At 41.7% G+C, this 19848-nt stretch overlaps 2 protein-coding genes across 3 annotated transcripts in view; both read right to left on the bottom strand.

Moving 5' to 3' along the window:
* Nucleotides 1-19848, bottom strand: part of LOC114892331 (protocadherin alpha-C2) — a 209000-nt gene that overhangs the window by 71700 nt on the left and 117452 nt on the right. The window lies entirely within an intron of this gene.
* On the bottom strand, nt 2574-5025 carry PCDHAC1 (protocadherin alpha subfamily C, 1). Its single transcript, XM_029217101.1, is given in 6 exon segments — nt 2574-3961; nt 3964-4289; nt 4291-4410; nt 4412-4500; nt 4502-4608; nt 4611-5025. Coding segments are annotated over 6 exon segments (2445 nt in total).

The following is a 19848-nucleotide window of genomic DNA, read 5'->3' as shown; positions in this document are numbered from 1 at the left end:
ACTTTCTATATATATGAGGAATTATCCAGCCCACAAAAATTAACAGACAATGAACAACCTAAAAAGTGAAATATCAACAATGATGGAAAAAGACTGTGCAACTGGATGAGTGAGATGGCACAATAGCCCTGCACGTCTAAACAGTATATCTCTGTTACTTTATCACTCACATAAGTTTAAAAATTCTGTGGCAGGGGACATTTTCCTCTGTTATTAACTACATTTTTTTTTCCTTTTAAGTAGATAATTTTCCTTCTAACTCTCAGATCCATTGATCTTCTTATCACTTACTTATGTTTCCTTTGTAGTCTAGTCAAAATGTTTCTCTCAAACAATTCCTGATTCTCAAACTGCATAGACATTGCTGGTATCCTTATCTCTCCTTGTTACAGAAAGCAATGAAATAAAAGAAATAAATGGTGAATTTTCTTAATAGAGTTTATACACTGTGTTTTGATACCTGAAATACTAACATTTTGTGCACCAATTTTCTCCCTTAAAATTAACTGCATTTTAATTTTCATTCACTGCAAAGTTCACAGTGTTATGATGTGCATCCCTACTAATCACTTCGTTACCTACAGGAACTGGACTCTTATTTAACCCCAGAACACAGCACTGAGATTTTTCATGCTAGCTCTAGGACCAGAAAATCCCTGTTGTGTTGTTTCATGATTATATATCATAAGGAAGAAACTAATATGTTTGAAAATAGCCTTTAAACTGTTAACTATATATACACGTAAAGATAAAAGTTAAGTTAAAGTTTTTCCCTCTATGTTGAAGAGTGTTTCCAGCCAATTAATATATTCACAAATTTAATTATTCATTCATCAGCAAGTATTTACTAATCATATATATTGGATTCCATTATATCATGTGTGAATATTAATTATGCAAAATTATAATGGATGCATATCTATTTTATTTGCAGTTAACATAATTATTTGAAGGAAAATAACTTATCCAATTTTCTCTCTTATTACCTAGAAGAGTAGAACATTCCCTTCGTTCCCTTCCCTAATTTCTGCACAACATTTCTCTTGTATCCATGATCTCTATGAGAAGTTGGAAAGTAATATTGTAAAATTGCTAAGCCAATTGCTCCCACTCCACTCAGAAAGTTTTGAAATGCCAAACAGATAAACTGAGGTATAATTTAATTTTATTAGATGCATTACTCCCAAATATGGTATTTACTTACTTCTAAGTATACTGGTTTCTAAAATAATAATATTAAATCCAAGTTGAATGGACTTTGAATGGTAAGTGCACCTTTGAACACACAAATGTTTCTGACATAACAATTACTCATCTGTCTTCTTTGTGAAATATATCAATAAGAACACAAAATAAAAGGTTGTCAAGTCCTATACCCAATCATCTTATCTTCTTTCTGTCAGTACAAATAGGTGTTTTGCGATATGCCTAGAATTTTTATGTACTTACAAACACTGTGTGGAACTATTAGCTGTGTTTTGGAGTATCATTCTAAAAAAAGACTACTTTGTCAAAACGGGGCTTATTGTAAAATATAGCCTAGAGAGTATGCTGCATTTTATTAAACGGTATAGCATTCACAATCCAATTCAACAGCTATCTCTACCACAAAGCTTCCTATGATTTCCTCCTCCCTGCCTAGATGTTCTCTCATGTTATCTCTCTCCCTTCTTTGAACATCCACTGCAATTTACTTTTACATGTTTTAGGTTATCATCATTTTTAAATCATGTATTGTAATGGTTTGAATAAACGTCTCATCATCCATGATATTAAGTTTGTATTACACAAAGACTCTTACATAATTTTCATTCTCACCTTAGGAATCAGAATGCCTTACACATATCTGTTGCTCAAAATACTTCTAATGAAGGGATATTTGCTTTAAGTAATTCCTTAAAGAAATTCGTAAAAGGAATTATTTAAAGACACCCCAGGGGAATTCCCTGGTGGCACAGTGGTTAAGAATGCACCTGCCAATGCAGGGGACACAGGTTCAAGCCCTGGTCCGGGAAGATCCCACATGCCGCGGAGCTACGAAGCCCATGTGCCACAACTACTAGAGCCTGTGCTCTAGAGCACTGAGCCCGTGTGCCACAACTACTGAAGCCTGCATGCCTAGAGCCTGGGCTCTGCAACAAGAGAAGCCACCGCAATGAGAAGTACACGCACTGAAACAAAGAGTAGCCCCTGCTCACCACAACTAGAGAAAGCCCACGAGCAGCAACGAAGACCCAACACAGCCAAAAATAAGTAAATAAAAATAAATATTTTTTAAAAAGACCCCCCAGGTTGTTTATTACCTGTACCAGAAACTTTGGTGCTTTTTTTAAAATTTTAGACCTTTATGCTATATTATTTTAGTTGTTCTGTAATAGGTTTGAATTTCTTACCTTGCTTTCTGTAACCTTCTTGAGGCCAAGGTCAGTCTCTTTTAATGCCTATATCTTCCCAGAATCCTTAGCACAGGGGATGCTAAGCAGGAGCATTCAATTCATTGGATTAAATGTTGCCAAAGGCTCATCTAAGAAACATTTCAGAAATAGCTAGTGGTCATTTCCTGGTCAAGGGAATCAAATCCCATAAAATTTGCTTACCACGGCATTTACATTTGCATGATCCCCTTTCCTATTGTGAATCTGAATACAGGATATTGGCACATTCAGTTCTATCCCAGAGGCCAAATTTCTCAGGTCAGCAGCACTGTATTCCCCACGCAACAGCAAACTGTTATTGTCAGAACCAAGTCCCAGAGAGGCCCGACAGAGGTAGGTCTGAGAAAGTCTTTCGACTGTAGTGACATCTATTGTGGCAGATGTCATGCAAGGATTCAAAGCCATCTTGCTCCCATATCTCAACTCCTCTGGAGAGCGACAGCAGCTCTGAGAGCAACAACCTGGGATCTGGCTCAACTTGCTACTCACAAAGAAAAGTAAGCACCCCAGAAATAAAAAGGAAATACAGGCCAGGGCAACTACTAAATACAGGTTCTGGGCAGAAAGGTGCCCGCCTTTTTCCCAGCCATCTTCAAAGTCTGGAAGGACCCGAGGGACAGAGTTGCTCAACAGAACGCCCAGTGTGACACAGGTGGAAAGTGATGGGTCTCCATGGTCCCGAACCACTACCACCACCCTCTGTTTAACTGCATCAGCGGGAAGAACTAAGCGAGCAGTATGGAGCTCTCCCATATTGGCTGAAATTCTAAAAAGGCTCGAGTCAGAAGCCTGAGAGATGTGGTAAGAAAGCCAAGCATTGGAGCCACCGTCTGCATCCTCTGTTACCACTTTTGTGACCAGGTGTCCTGTTCTGGCAGAGTGGGGCACAATTTCCACTGGGACAGAGCCATTTCTGGGCAAGGGAAACAAGATGACTGGAGCATTGTCGTTCCTGTCTACCACAAACAAGTTCACAGTCACTGTTGCACTTCTGGGAGGAATGCCACCATCCTGGGCTTCCACTTGGAAGTGACACTCCCTGAGCTGCTCAAAGTCAAAGGAAATTTTGGCAGTGATAGCCCCACTGGAGGAATCTACTGCCACCAAGTTAGAGGCTGCCTGCCCTTCAGAGATAATATCCAACAGCTCATAAAAGATGACACCATTCTTCCCCAGATCTGGGTCCTGGGCAAACACACATCCTAGGGAGGTCCCAGGGCCATTGTTTTCTGCCACAAGAAGTTCCTGTTTCGGTTGAGGAAAGTTTGGTGTATTGTCGTTCACATCAGCAACTGACACAGTCAGTGTCCTGCGGGTGCTAAGTGGGGGCGAGCCACCATCTAAGGCAGTGATCAGGACCTGGTATTCACTGGCCTGCTCCCGGTCCAACGGCCCACCAGTCAGCAAGCTGTAGTAGTTGTCAAAGGAAGCCTTCAGCTTAAAAGGGCCTCCAGTGGACATGCTACAAACGACCTTACCATTGGGACCAAGGTCCTCATCCCTTACACTGAGAGCAATCACTGTGCAGCGGCGGTGTCCTCGGAAACTGGCCTGGAGAAAGTGGGGTGGTTCACATAGGGATCGTGATCGTTCACATCAGTCACTTCCACCAGCAGTTTGGCGGTGCTGGCTAGACCGAAGGCGCCTTCATCCCTCGCCTCGATGTATGCCTCCAACAGCGTTTCAGGCGGACCCAGTGAAGCAGCTACCCGCAATTCCCCATTTCTAGGGTGCACGTGAAAGTGGTGTCGCAGCTTTGCCTGCGTGCTACTGCTTAAGGAGTACCGGATTTCCCCATTGGAGCCTTCATCCGGGTCCGAGGTTTGAACTCGGAATAACACAGTCCCGTTGGGGGGACTCTGGCACCTTGGTGCGGTATACTGAGCGCTCAAATACAGGTGCATTGTCGTTTGTGTCCACCACGACGATGGTGACTTGTGCGTCTCCGGAGCGCGCCGGCGGCCCGCCGTCCCGGGGTGAGCACCAGCCGGTGGGTGGCACGCTGCTCCCGATCCAGCCCTTTCTCCAATACCAACTCCGGGTATTCGCTGCCGTCGACCCGCGCACGACCCCATGTCCAGGCGAAAGTGCTGGCTGGGGCTCAGGCTGTAGCTTAGCACCCCATTGCTTCCCTCGTTGGCATCTTGGGCGTTAGGGAGAGTAAAACGGGCTCCGGCATCAGGAACTCGGGAATGTGCAACTGCACGTCGCCGGCAGGGAAGTGAGGCGAGTTGTCGTTGGTGTCCAGGACGTGAACGTGAATATTGTGCAGCTCCAGCGGGTCCTCCAGCACCAGCTCATAGGTCAGAACGCAGGCAGCTTTGTCCCCGCACAGCCGTTCGCGATCCGCCGGCTCTCTGACCACCAAGCTTCCGCTGGCCAGATCGACCTCGAAGTAGGGCTCGCCGTGGCTGGAAAGGAAGCGAAAGTTCCGCAAGGACAGAGCGGCCGCTGACAGCCTCAAGTCCTGGGCAACATTGCCTACGGCTACGCCCCGTTCGGTCTCCTCCGACACGGAGTATTCGAGCTGTCCCGCTGCAGAGCCGCAGGAGACCCACAAACATAGAACCGCCACCCTCCAGCCCACCATCCTCCCTCCCTCTCGGCGTCCTCGTTCCACCAGCGGTGACCCGGGACCATGCTCCGGACTCCCGGAGATGACAAGCCGTGGTTTTAAAAAAGAAAAAAACGAGGGCCGACTGGCCGCTGCTGCCGACTGGAGGTGCAGAGACCGCCGACGTTCGCCTTCCGAATACCGGAATTGCCCGGGGCCGGCCGGCTGCGAGCTAGGCTTGCTAGACTGGAGGCTTGGCAGCCGTCTGGGAAAGCGGAGCGGACCGGGTGCGGAGGAGTGCAGCGCCGCCTAGGGGTGCAGAGACGAGGTAAACCGCCGGCGTTGGGGAAGCGCGGTCTCCGTTCCCAGCCAGCTGGGATCTCGCCCCGCGCCCTGGCAGCGAGCGCGGGGGGCAAGGAAGACGCTCCCAACAACTAATACGCCTTCCCTTAAACGGCGTTTCCTAGGACAACGCCCTGAGACCGCCGCGGTCTTAATGTCTACAACCTCTCCCTTAAGGTTGAGGTTGTACTGGGGCTGAGGTCGGCTGGCGTTTCTCCGCGACTGCTTGAAAGCGGAGCGTCGGGTCCCGGGCGCTCGGACCCACTGACTCCCTACATTGCCCGCGGAGAGGGCGGAACTCCGACAGGAACCGCAGGGCGGAGGCGCTGATAGGCGGAACCGTGACCGTGAACCACGACACCTTCGAGGCTTAAGGAAACAGGAGCCCACAAACCAAGTGCTGGGATGCATTCCGTGCTGGATTCTCAGCCTCTCCGCTGCGGGTTTAAGTCTCTTCCTGCACCTTCTTATATCCCGGGAGCTGCCAAGATTTCAGTAGAGGCTACCAGCGAGAGGCAGATTGGGAAGCTTCCCCGGGATTCTCGCTTTTCAAGACACAAAAGCGTGCGAGCTCAATTCCGGTTTCACGTTTCCGCTTTTTTGCGGATCAGCAGCTTCTCGTTCCCCAGGAGGCCCTACTGGGAGTGCTTTGCAAGCGGCCCCCGACGCTGTGGGCGAGGGAGGAGGTTAGCACCAAAAACTCAGAAAGATTGACAACTCATCCCCAAACAGGACGTGCAAAGTGAAGGGGAGAGAAAGTACTGAGATACTTTACAGAGTGTGACCAGAAAACTGTTCTGCAAATTTGCTCTCTGTAAATGTTTAGAAAACAGCACTGAGGTGGGGTAAGAACTGGCTTGATACCCATAAATTCTCCAGCTTTGTTTTTTGGCCGGTCTTCTGCACGGAAATCGGGACAGTGATCTGTTTTAAGAAAAACAGCTCTTGGCCGCAATAAATACTGCCAGATTCCACCTAGCACCCAATAACCAGTGGCTTCTCCAGAGAGGGAGGAGAGCTGAAAAAGAGACTGACATTAAACACTAAATTCCTCACTCAAATCCTTCTTTTAATACAATTGCAGTGTCCAAAGGCCCAGGAACCAAAATTTGAAAGACAAAAGCCAAGTAGAGATAGAGAATTGAAGCTTTCAGGGCATTATATTTCCTGGTCAGAAAACTGCCTAAAAGTATCGATAATTATTGAAGCTGAGTACAGGATACATGGGGTTAATTACACAATTCTCTCAACTTTAGTGTATGTTTGAATATTTCTCTAATAATTTTTTAAATTGTCAGTTAAAATGGAGGTGGGGGCAGGAGTAGATAGGCAGCTCCAGCTTTCTGGTTTAAGACTAAAAGTGGGATTGGTAACTTCAGTGTGCCACTAAGAACCAGTCTCCTCTGACCATCACAAACCCATTCCTTATTTCTTCCAAGGAAGTAGGGCAGGCTGCCACATAAGGCAATGTAAGTATATAGTAAATGCCCCTGACTAATTTGTCTTTCCGAACTAGGGAACCAAAAAAATCATTGACGCCAAGTCTTGAATAAAATTAAAGCGAGAAACCTGTCAGCCCGTTGAAATGTTGTTCGGTAGAGTCATAAGCATAGCCATCATTGGGGAATCCTCATTAGGATGTGAAATAACTAATAAAAATTGAATTGATTCCTCACCAAATTTCAGAACCAAAACTGATTTTCTACTTCAGTGTAAGAGATTATTAGGATTTGCATTTTCTCAATTCAATGCTGCTAACCAAGCTAACTGCTTTGGGGTAAAAGGTTATACTTTTTGCTTTTCCATTAGCAGCAGATGAAATGCATCTGGAGAGATGTACTCAAGTTTTGGAAGGCCCGTGAATTTTACACCTGCAATCAAGCTTCTTATTATCCCGGGTTTAGGAGGATAGTGAGGCAGGAGATAGATGGGCTCCAGGCTAGACATTTACAACTAGCCTCCTGCTCACACTTCCTGGGGTTAGAAGAAGATGAGCTCCAGGCCGGACATTCATTACCAGCCCCCTGTTTACATCACATACAAGAGATAAACGGGCTCCAGAACTACATATTTATGACCGGACTCCAGTCTATATTTCGAGATCTGCACCTTGATGTAAAAACCAGCAACAGAAATAGGATAAATAACTGGACATTGGACATTTTTATGGCAGGGACCGAGTGGGACTAAACCCTGTTAAAAGATCAAGAGTTCATACATTTCCCATCCTTGGGGCAAGGGAAATATTGCACATGCTTAGAAAAGACTCCTTGGGGGTCAAAAGGGAGGGGGCACCACCCCATAATATGTGATGCTAAGGCCATCCCATAGCCTCTGGGCTGTTGTGCACGCATGTTGGGGAGGGTCCTAAGGCAGGGCAGGTGTGGAAAAAGAAACCAGATAATTGGCCAAAGGTAAACAAAGACCCAGAAGAACTGCCCTATATAGATGACTTAACCACCTCTTTACTGAACTCCTCCTCATTAAGGAGGGCACCTACACCCTTTCTCTCTGGGTGTGCATCTCTGCCTTGCTTCTATCTTAACTAAACAAACTGTGCTCTCCCACTTGTTGTTGTGCTGTGTCTCTAATAATAAACTTTGTACCTGTTTTTACAGTTTTGCCTCTGTGAGAAATGCATTTTTCACTGGGAGCAAGAGCCAGGGGGTGTGGCAGCTAGGATTCCTGGTTTTCATCCAGGCTACCCACGTTCAATTCCTGGGCAAGGAATTAAGATCTCGCTTCACGCCATCACTCACTTCTGCCTCTCCGAGATCAATAGGATGTGTGGGTGTGGATTAGGAAGTGGGGAGAAAGGAAAACACATACTGAGAATCAGCATGGAAAATCCTGACAAAAACTCTCCCCCATTCACACACTTCTCAGACTTTTGGCTTCCCTTTTCTCCTGTTTCTGTTTAAACTGCCACTGATGTTTATTTTAAAAAGATTTAATTAGCCTCACGAATAAGTAGATAGAGCTCTCCTAGTAGAATTTGTCCCACCATCTGCCTCCCTATCTTTAGGCATAACCGGGATTTGTGGGAACGTGGTATTTACTGACATAAACTGGAGTTTGTGGGAAAGCAATATTTGCTCATATAAACTGGGATCTGTGGGAAAGCAACATTTAGGAGATACTTGGGATATTTGGATATCCCAAAGATGAGAAAGTCTCAAGACTTTTTTGTTTTGTATAAGATTGCTAGGTGAATAAAATCGTAAATTAACAAAACTTCTCTTTAGCAGAACCTGTCCTTTCTAATATTTCATTTGGCCAGTTTATGGCATTTTCCATAGTGTCTCCTAATTCAAATATTTTCAAGCTTTTAATTAGGTGGAAGTACAAATTTAAGTGGACTCTGTGCAAAAACATTGTTCTGATTTCTGCTTGGGTTCTATTGCAAAGACTGTTATTATAAAGGTCTCCCACCAAACTTGGCCATAATCTGTAAATTCAAGAGATTTCTAGCCACAATGCATAAGTTCATATTAGAGATATTGAAGCCAAACAGGAGAATAATCTGAATACCCACCAAAGAGTTTGTCAGCAAAAGGATACTGTACTTTATTTATTTATTTATTTATTTATTTATTTATTTTTTGCAGTACGCGGGCCTCTCACCGTTGTGGCCTCTTCCTTTGTGGAGCACAGGCTCCGGACACGCAGGCCCAGCAGCCATGGCTCACAAGCCAAACCGCTCCACAGCATGTGGGATCTTCCTGGACCGGGGCACGAACCCGTGTCCCCTGCATCGGCAGGCGGACTCTCAACCACTGCGCCACCAGGGAAGACCAGGATACTGTACTTTAAATAAGATTTTCTTAGTGCTTAAGATTATTCCCTGGGAGTATGTTATGTACTTATGGGAACTAAATTAAAAGACTGGACATGACAACCACGTTAAGCAAATTTTCATCCTGTAAAATAGCTTCACATAGTGTTAAAATCAAGCCTAACAGGGTGGGAGTTGTTTGAGGGTAGAGATCTGTATCACTCAGTTTTGTTTCTTAAATATCCAGCTAAGCTTTGGGCATGTAAATTAAGTGGCTATGTATCTCGATACATAGCAGCCTGGCCTACGTCATTCATTGTTTCTTTTTTTACTTGAACACCTTACCAATGGCACACTGCTATAGAATTTCTTAAGTTTGTACTACCAAGTTTTTCTCCATAATATAATATCATTTAAAATGTCATAGACCCTTTTTCAGCTGCATCACATACCTTTTTTATGATGGATTAAAAACTAAAATTCACATTTGTTTTTTTCTAGATGTTATTAAGCCACAGATCAAAAAGTCCTAGACTTTTTTTTTTAATTTATTTATTTTTGGCTGCGTTGGGTCTTTGTTGCTGCACGCAGACTTTCTCTAGTTGCGGGGAGCGGGGGCTACTCTTCGTTGCAGTACGTGGGCTTCTCATTGCGGTGGCTTCTCTTGTTGTGGAGTATGGGCTCTAGGGCGCACAGGCTTCAGTAGTTGTGGCACACGGGCTCAGTAGTTGTGGCTCACGGGCTCTAGAGTGCAGGCTCAGTAGTTGTGGCGCATGGGCTTAGTTGCTCCGCGGCATGTGGGATCCTCCCGGACCAGGGCTCAAACCCGTGTCCCCCACATTGGCAGGCAGATTCTTAACCACTGCGCCACCAAGGAAGTCCCAGTCCTAGACTTTTATACTTAATTTTTTAACTCAAATTTGCTGAATGTCATTGTGTTAAGAGCTAGCCAATCTGATTCAATCACATATTTTACCTATATCAAACTTCATATTCCTACATATTTGGTAAGCAGTCACACCAGATCTTCCTCTGAGCTTCAGAAAAAGATTTTCATCAAGTGTGGCTGAAAAGGAAGGCTTGCAACCACTACCAACCACCCTACCTGACATCAGTTTATTAGGAGCACCTAACCTAAAATAAAGATCTGAGAAAGACACTATCAACATTCTCCAAAAAGGACTCTACACAAATCCCACATTATATTAAGTTTCAAAACAAAGTATTTCCAGATCATTATTGTGATATATATTTAAAAGAAAGTTGATAAAAATTTGACAGCTGTCACAAAAAAAAATGGCCATCTTAATTTTAAACAGTAAAAACACTAGAATTTTTCCCATGAAAAATCAGGAGCATAACACCACACCTCATGTCATAGTTATTATTCAATACTGACTTGGATATTCTGGACAACACAAGATAAGGAAGTGTGTGTGTGTGTGTGTGTGTGTGTGTGTTAGAAAGGAGTATAAAATATACTGTTAGATGATAAATTTATAGGTAATATAATTTTCTACTCATAAAATCCCAGAGAATTAAAGAAAAAATAATTAGAACTAAAAAAGAGCTCAATGAGATGATTAGCTTAAAAATAAAAAACATACCTTTCCTACATACCTTCAATAACTAGACAAAAAGTGGGATTTCTATCAATTATGGATAAATGAAAATAAACATTTCAATTTAATAAAGTTATATCTTTTTAGGCTCCGGACGCACAGGCTCAGCGTCCATGGCTCACGGGCCTAGCCGCTTCACAGCATGTGGGATCTTCCCGGACCTGGGCACAAACCCGTATCCCCTGCATCGGCAGGCAGACTCTCAACCACTGCACCACCAGGGAAGCCCTAAAGTTGTATCTTTGATGAAACTCTTTAAAACATTTGAACTTCAACCATAGTATATATGAAGAGAAGTTACCAAGTGCCATGAAGATTGAACTAAGATAAGAGAAAATGCTGAGATAAGATTCCTGCCACTGGAGACCTTGGGAAAAGCTGGTAGATTGGAGTTTTCCAGAGTAGTGCTTCACACTGAGATATAAAACCAAAGGTCCCTTGTTTGGAACAAAAACACCTAGGTACATAGGCTAAATCAGGCAGCGTTTTCCTGTAAACCCATTTGTCAGCGCAAAATAGGAGAGAAAGCAGGACTGAATGTGATAGTGAGCAGAGGCACCATTGTTTCAAGAGTGAACCTAAGAATACGGTAAAGTTAAGAGAAAACTCTAGATGACAAATTGCTCTGCAGCTGCCAGTTCTCATTAGTTGGAGGTATGTAAAAGCTAAGGTACACGCAAACTCCTCTAACGAACGGTAAACAAGGAAATGATCACGTTAGTCCAGAGCACTGCTGGCCCATCCATTTACACTTTCCACCTGCAGATAGCTGGTCCTAAAGGAACTCCTCTCAAAGATAAATAGTAATCAAAAAAGAGCCAACATAGGATCTACATAAATATTACAAGAAGGAATAAGAAAATAAATATGAAAAATAACAGATGAGAACACACAGGTCTCTGGAACTTCCCTGGTGGTCCAGTGGTTAAGACTCCGTGCTTCCACTGCAGGGGGCACAGGTTCGATCCCTGGTCAGGGAACTAAGATCCCACATATGGCATGGCCCGGCCAAAACAAAAAGCAAAAAACAGAAAAACCCCACAGGTCTCTAGAGGTCTCTAGTCAGAAGATTTATGAAACAATTTTAAAGGGTCTCAGAGAATTAAGAACTCAAAACAAAGATACAGAATTTCAAAATGAAAAGGCCACAAAAGACCATGAAAACTGAGCTGATGCAATTCATGAAATAAATGGAAGAGAAATATAAAATCAGAAATAACAGAATATAATAACAGAAATTAAAGCCACATTGGAAACACTAAAAAAGTGAACAGGCTCTGCTTGGTACATAGTCAAGAACAAGAAGAAACATTTGAGAAGGCTGAGAAAAATAAACAGAAAGAACAAACTTCCCGTTTCAGCTCCAACATGTAAAGAGCTTAGAATTTATCACTCCTTTCCTTATAATAACAAGAGGAAAAGCTGGATACATGACTTTTCCTGAACCCATCAGAGAACTGAGTTTACAGGGAAAACCTCTGCCCTGAAATCTGGAGAAACAAGCAAATCCAGAGAGTCACAGCCAAGATCTTCTTCCACGGAGCAGAAGCCACTAGAGCCAGAGGCTGGTAGGGAACACTTAAATGGAAATTTTGACAAATTGCTGAAGGCTGAGTTGTGGACTATCTTGAGAGTGAGAAACTCCTGGAGGGCACAGTTGGGGCCCCCTACACCCAATTTTACGGGCTTTGCTTTCAGGAACCCCACTAGGTTCTCAAAGTGAACATCCAAGAAACATTCCCTTGTGGCTCTGGCAGGGAGAGAGGAAGAGTACTCCTTCTGAGATATGCCCAGAGGCTTCTCCTTTTAAAAAAGCAATTGTATGTAACAATATGTATAAATGTATTGCCGGGCCTATAATATTTAGAAATGAAACAACTTTGCCAATTACAGTACAAAGGAGGTGGATAGAAGAACAGCTGTATTAGATAAGGAAAGGACAACAGATGGTAATTCTGATCCACATCAACAAATGAACAGAACCAGAAATGGCAAATAAGAAACATTATAGGGCTTCCCTGGTGGTGCAGTGGTTGAGAGTCCGCCTGCCGATGCAGGGGACACGGGTTCGTGCCCCGGTCTGGGAAGATCCCACATGCCGCGGAGCGGCTGGGCCCGTGAGCCATGGCCGCTGAGCCTGTGTGTCCGGAGCCTGTGCTCCGCAGCGGGAGAGGGTACAACAGTGAGAGGCCTGCGTACAAAAAAAAAAAAAGAAACACTATAAATATATAATTGCTTTCCCTTTTTCTCTCAGCATCTTTAAAAGATATAAAATTATATAATATAATAATTATAACAATGTACTTTCGGGTTTGTAATATATAGAGATATATATTGGTTTCCTGCAGCTGCTGCAAAAAAAATTACCACACATTGGGTGGCTTAAGACAGTTTTTCTCACAGTTCTGGAGGGGAGAAATCCAAAATCAAGGTGTTTGAGGGGCTGTACTGGAGGCTTCTGGAGGCTCTAGTGGAGATTCCATTCCTTGCCTCATACAGCTTTTGGTGGCTATTTGCATTGCTGCAATCTCTGCTTCTATCTTCACATGGCCTTCCCTCTGTGTCTGTGTCTTCCCTTATTCTATCTCTTATAAAAAAAAACTTCTCATTGGAATTAGTGCCCACCTGGAAAATCCAGGATGAACTCATCTGAAGATCCTTAACTTAATTACATCTTCAAAGTCCTTTTTTTCCTAATAGGTCACTTTCATAGGTTCCAGGGGTTAGGAAGTGGACATATCGTTTTGGAGGCCACAGTTCAACCCACTATAAGATGTAATAGCTATAATAATAATAAAGCAAAAAGGGTGGAAGAAAAAGAGCTATATAGGAGTAATATCTTTCTGTCTTAATAGAATTAAGTTAATATAAATCTGGAGATACTGTTAAGTTATAACGTATATAGTAAATTCTAGAGAAACCACGGAGAAAATAACTCAAAAATACAGTTTAAAAAAAATACAGTTTAAAATTCATTGAAGGGGGCTTCCCTGGTGGTGCAGTGGTTAAGAATTCGCCTGCCAATGCAGGGGACACGGGTTCGAGCCCTGGTCCGGGAAGATCCCACATGCCGCGGAGCAACTAAGCCCGTGCACCACAACTACTGAGCCTGTGCTCTAGAGCCCGCGAGCCCCAACTACTGAAGCCCACGCGCCTAGAGCCCATGCTCCACAGCATGAGAAGCCACTGCAATGAGAAGCCCGCGCACAGCAACAAAGAGCAGCCCCAGCTCGCTGCAACTAGAGAAAGCCTGTGTGCAGAAACGAATACCCAATGCTGCCAAAATAAATAAACATAAATAATTTTTTAAAGATGAAAATATTAAGGAATAAATTTAACAAAAGAAATATAAAATGCATACTCTGAATACTATAAAACATTGTTGAAAGGAATTAAAGAAAATGTAAATAAATGGGAAAATCCCATGCTCATGAAGATAGTATAATTTCATACTGTTAAAATGGCAATACTCCCCCAAGTGATCTACAGAGTCAACAAATTCCCTGTCAAAAGTAAGCTGGCTTTTTGCAGAAATTGACAAACTGATCCTAAAATTCATAAGAAAATGCAAGAACACCCAAAACAATATTGATAAAAAAGAACAAAGTTGGAGCACTAATGATTCTTGATTTAAAAACTAGGTACAAAGTTACAATAATCAAGAGAATGTGGTAGTGGGATAAGGATAGACATATAGATCAATGGAATATAATTGAGAATCCAGAAATAAATTCCCACATTTATTCATCAGTTGATTTTCAACAATGGTTCCCAAACACTTCAATGGGAAAAGAATAATTCTTTTTCAATAAGTGATATCAAGACAACTGAATATCCACTTGTAAAGGAATGAAGTTGGACCACTACATCACATTATATACAAAAATTAACTCAAAATGGATCAAATGACACCAGCAAGATGTCAGAATAGAAAGTTCCAGCCCTAATTGTCCCACAAAAATACCAATTCATAATGATATATGTAATAAAATACCCTTGCAAAAATTCCATAATCAAGAAGTTGGGAGTACCTAAGTGAGCATAAAGCTGAAACAGCTGTATTGAAACAAATAAGAATAATTTTACTTTACTCACATCAGCCCCTCCCCCAAGCTGGCACAGCTCAGCACCAGGAAAAAACACCCTGGTTCATTACTCCACCTTCAAGGGGAAAGAGAAGAGTAGAGCATGTGTCCAATGTTTCAGCTTCTTGGAGGGCTGCCTGGGGGACTAGTTTTTATATTGCCTCGCTCAGAGAACTGATGGAACTGGCGTAGTTTGGATGCCTGAGAGCCGTGAAGAACAAAAAATAGCAAGGGGGCAGCTAGCTCCCTTGGGAAGGAGAAAGAAGAGTGTGAATCCAGCCTTTCAGGTTTTTGGAGGGCTGCTCAAGGAACTGGTATCTTTCTCACCTGACTTGGAACTGTCAGGGAACCAAGATACTTTAGATGCCTAGTGGCCACTGAGAACAAGGGAGAACAGCTTGCTGCTATAGAACCAGACAATTGAAATGTGACAGAAAGACAGTAGAAGGAGCAAGAGAGATCATTTTAAAGTATCTGATCAAGAGATGCAAAAAGAAAAAATAGTGAAAAGGAATGAAGAAAGACTATGGGACTTAAGGGACACCATTAAAAGAAATAATCACTGGAGTTTCAGAAGAAGAGAGAGAGAGAAAAGGGTACAAAGCTTATATAAATAGTGATGAGAACTTCCCAAACCCGGGGAGGGATTTGGACATCCAAGTTCATGAAGCCAATAGGTCACTCCAAATTTTCAATGCAAAACCATCTTCTTCAAGACAAATTATAATAAAACTGTATAAAATCAAAGATGAAAAGAGAATTTTTAAAGCAACAAGAGAAAAAAGTTTATATTAAACAAGACAACCCCTATAAGGCTATCAGCAGATTTTTCAGCAGGAGAAATACGCCAGGAGAGCGTGGGATGATATATTCAAAGAGCTGAAAGAAAATACATGCCAACCGTGAACACTTTTCTCTACAAAGTTGACCTTCAGAAATGAAGGTGAGGACTTCCCTGGTGATGCAGTGGTTAGGAATCCACCTGCCAATGCAGGGGACACGGGTTCGAGCCTTGGTCCGGGAAGATCCCACATGTCGCAGAGCAACTAAGCCTGTGCACCACAACTACTGAGCCTGCATTCTAGAGCTTGTGTATCACAACTACTGAAGCCTGCATGCGTAGAGACTGTGCTCCACAACAAGAGAAGCCACTGCAGTGAGAAGTCTGTGCACCGCAAGGAAGAGTAGCCCTGCTCGCCTCAACTAGAGAAAGCCCACGCACAGCAACGAAAACCCAAAACAGCCAAAACTAAATAAATTAATTAATTTAAAAAAGAAAAGAAATGGAGGTGAGATAAAGACTTTCCCAAACAAACAAAAGCTGAGGGAGTTCATCACCATTAGATGTGCCTTACAAGAAATGCTGAAAGGAGTTCTTCAAGCTGAAATGAAAGGCTACTATCTGGTAACATGAAAACATATGAAAATACACAATACACTTATAACGGTAAGTATATAGTCAGATTCAGAATAATCTAATACTGTAATATGACGGCATAATAACTAACCACTTAACTCTAGTGTAAGGGTTAAAAAACAAAAGTGTAAAAAATAGATATAGCTAAAAACAAATAGATATAGCTATAATAATTTGCTAATGGATACACAATATAAAAAGATGTCAAGGACTTCCCTGGTGAGGCAGTGGTTAAGAATATGCCTGCCAGTGCAGGGGACACGGGTTCGAGCCCTGGTCCGGGAAGATCCCACATGCCGCAGAGCAACTAAGCCCATGTGCCACAACTACTGAGCCTGCACTCTAGATCCTGCGAGCCACTACTACTGAGCCCGCATGCCACAACTACTGAAGCCCACACACCTAGAGCCTGTGCTCCACAACAAGAGAAGCCACCGCAATGAGAAGTCCATGCACCACAACCAAGAGTAGCCCCCGCTCGCTGCAACTAGAGAAAGCCTGCGCGCAGCAACAAAGACCCAACACAGACAAAAATAAATAAATAAATAAATTTATTTTTAAAAAAGATGTCAATTATGGCAACAAAAACAAAAAATAAAGTAAGGGAAGAAGGCTTCCCTGGTGGCACAGTAGTTAAGAATCCTCCTGCCGATTCAGGGGACATGGGTTTCAGCCCTGGTCCGGGAAGATCCCACATGCCGCAGAGCAACTAAGCCCATGCACCACAACTACTGAGCCTGCACTATAGAGCCCATGAGCCACAACTACTGAGCCTGCGTGCCACACTACTGAAGCCTGTGTGCCTAGAGCCTGTGCTCCGCAACAAGAGAAGCCACCACAGTGAGAAGCCCGCGCACTGCAACGAAGAGTAGCCCCTGCTCACCTCAACTAGAGAAAAGCCTGCGTGTGGCAACAAAGACCCAATGCAGTAAAAAAAAATGGATAAATAAAATAAAATTTAAAAAATAAATAAAAATAAAGGGGAGAGTAGAAGAGTAGAGTTTTTGTATGTGATAAAAGTTATCAGCTTGAAATAGGCTGTGATAGCTATAGACATTTCAAGTAAGCCACAGGGTAACCACAAAATAAACAAACAAAAAACTATAGTACATATGTACACACAAGATAAGGAAAAGGGAATCACAGTATACCCCAATGGAAAATCATCAGTTCACAAAAGAAGATAGCAAGAGAGGAGGAAAAGAACAAAGGAACTGCAAAACAACCAGAAAACGATGAACAAGATGGCAATAGTAAGTTCTTGCCTATCAATTATTACTTTAAATGTAAGTGGAATAAATTGTCCAATCAAAAGGCATAGAATGGCAGAATAGGTTTTAAAAAGAAAAAGAAAAAACCAGCTACATGTTGCCTCCAAGACATTCCCTCTCAAAATGAAGATATGGAAAAAAGACACTCCATGCAAATGGAAACCAAAAGAGAGAGCAGAGGTATCTATACTTGTATCAGACAAAATCGACTGTAAGTCGATTAAGTAGAAAACTGTAACAAGAGACAAAGAAAGCCATTAATAGTGATAAAGTGGTCAATTCATCAAAAGGATATAATAATTGTAAATAAATTGCACCTAACATCAGAGTACATAAATACATAAAACAAATACTAACAGATCTGAAGGAACTAAGAGACAACATTACAATATCCACTTTCATCAATGAATAGATCATCCAGAAAGAAAGCCAATGAGGAAACATTGAACTTGAACTATAATTTACACCCAATGTACCTAACGGATATACACAGAACATTTCATCCAAGGGCAGCAGAATATACATTCTTCTCAAGCACACATGGACATTCTCCAGGATAGATCAGATATTAGGTTCAAAACAAGTGTAAGCAAATTTTAAAAGACTGAAATCATATGAAGTATCTTTTCCAACCACAATGGTCTAATATGCGGAAATTAACACACTCTTGGAAACCAATGGGTCAAAGATGAAATCAATGGGAAATTCAAAAATACCTTGAAACAAGTGAAAATGAAAACACAACATATCAAAACTTATGAGGTGAAGCAAAAGCAGTGCTAAGAAGGAGGTTTATAGCAATAAATGCCTACATTAAGAAAAAATGACCTAACTTATGTGGAATCTAACAAACAAACTCATAGATACAGAAAACAAATTGGTAGTTGCCAGATGCAAGGGGTGGAGGGTGGGTGAAATGGGTGAAGGTGGTCAAGAGACAAACTGACAGTTATAAAATAAATAAGCCCTGGTGATGTAATGTACAGCATGACTATAGGTGACTATAGTTAATAATGCTGTATTATATATTTGAAAGTTGCTAAAGAATAGATCTTAAAAGCTCTCATTAAAAGAAAAAAATTTTTGTAACTATGTATAGTGATGAACGTTAAGTAGATTTATTGTGGTGATCATTTCACAATATATACAAATACTGAATCATTAGGTTGTACATCTGAAACTAATATAGTATTATATGTAAATTATATTTGTTTAAATTAAATTTAAAAACAAATGTTTGTTAAATGAATTTAATTAATGAATGTTCAATCTCAAAGGAAGACCTTCCTAACTAAACCTAGAGACCTTAAAATCCATAACAGAAAAACAGAGAAATTTTTAAAACACTTTTATATGGCAAGATATACCCTAAACAAATCAATATATAGGAGGAAAAATATTTGTGGTATAGATGGAAGATAAAAGCTAATTATTTGGGACTTCCACAGCCAAAAATAAAAAGATAAATAAATTAATTAATTTTAAAAAAATGATACATCCAGAGTGTGGAGTACTACACAGCTATTAAAAGTGTCAGACTTGTAGGGATTTCCACGAGGTATTGGTGACTGAGAAATGTAAAATGGATTATCTCTTCTAATAAATTATCCAAAAGAAACAATAACAAAAAAAACCCACCAGGTATATGCATGTGAATGAATAATTAACTGAACATAAAAATGTTAAAGGAAATCATATTGGTTATCAGACAGGGGAACAGTGATGTGTCTAGAGGAAAATGAGGAGGGAGCAAACAAAAAAAGATTTTTTAAAAAGAAAGAAATATGCACCTTTAAAAAGATGTTATGTTAAAAGTTATGGCACTGTTCAAAACAAAACCTGTATGTGGGTAGAGGAATAAATTTTAAAAATAAAGAGATTTTAAAGTGTTTAATTATGGTTAGCCTCATTAAAGCAAAAGTTTTCTAAATGCTCAAGTACTCACAATGTGGAGTTTCTTGAAAATGCTTATGTAGGTAATAAATACTTTATAACTATTAAGAATACAACAAAAGCAAATTATTAACATTATGAACAATATTATGGCTTTTGCCTTAAGATTTCAATCTGAAGAATAATGAAACTAATGATGTCAGTAACACTCATGAAATACCATAATGATGAGCAAAATTAAAGAACGATCTTAAAATTGAGATCGAAGAATCTTAAATAGAAAACTGTGAGGAGGGCTAAAACAGTAAGAAAATTTCAAATACGACCTCACCTCTTTCAACTGTTCTGAATCTGGTTCTATTTCACCTGTTACCTCTGCAGAACTCAGACAAGGAGGAAGGCTGGGGCTGAAGGCCATGAGGTCGGCCTTGGGCGGCCCCTCCCCAGAGCACAC

Source organism: Monodon monoceros, unplaced genomic scaffold (assembly GCF_005190385.1).
Source record: "Monodon monoceros isolate NGI ecotype Baffin Bay Population unplaced genomic scaffold, NGI_Narwhal_1 Super_Scaffold_12, whole genome shotgun sequence".
NCBI lineage: Eukaryota > Metazoa > Chordata > Mammalia > Artiodactyla > Monodontidae > Monodon > Monodon monoceros.
This window is presented reverse-complemented; position numbering and strand designations above follow the sequence as displayed.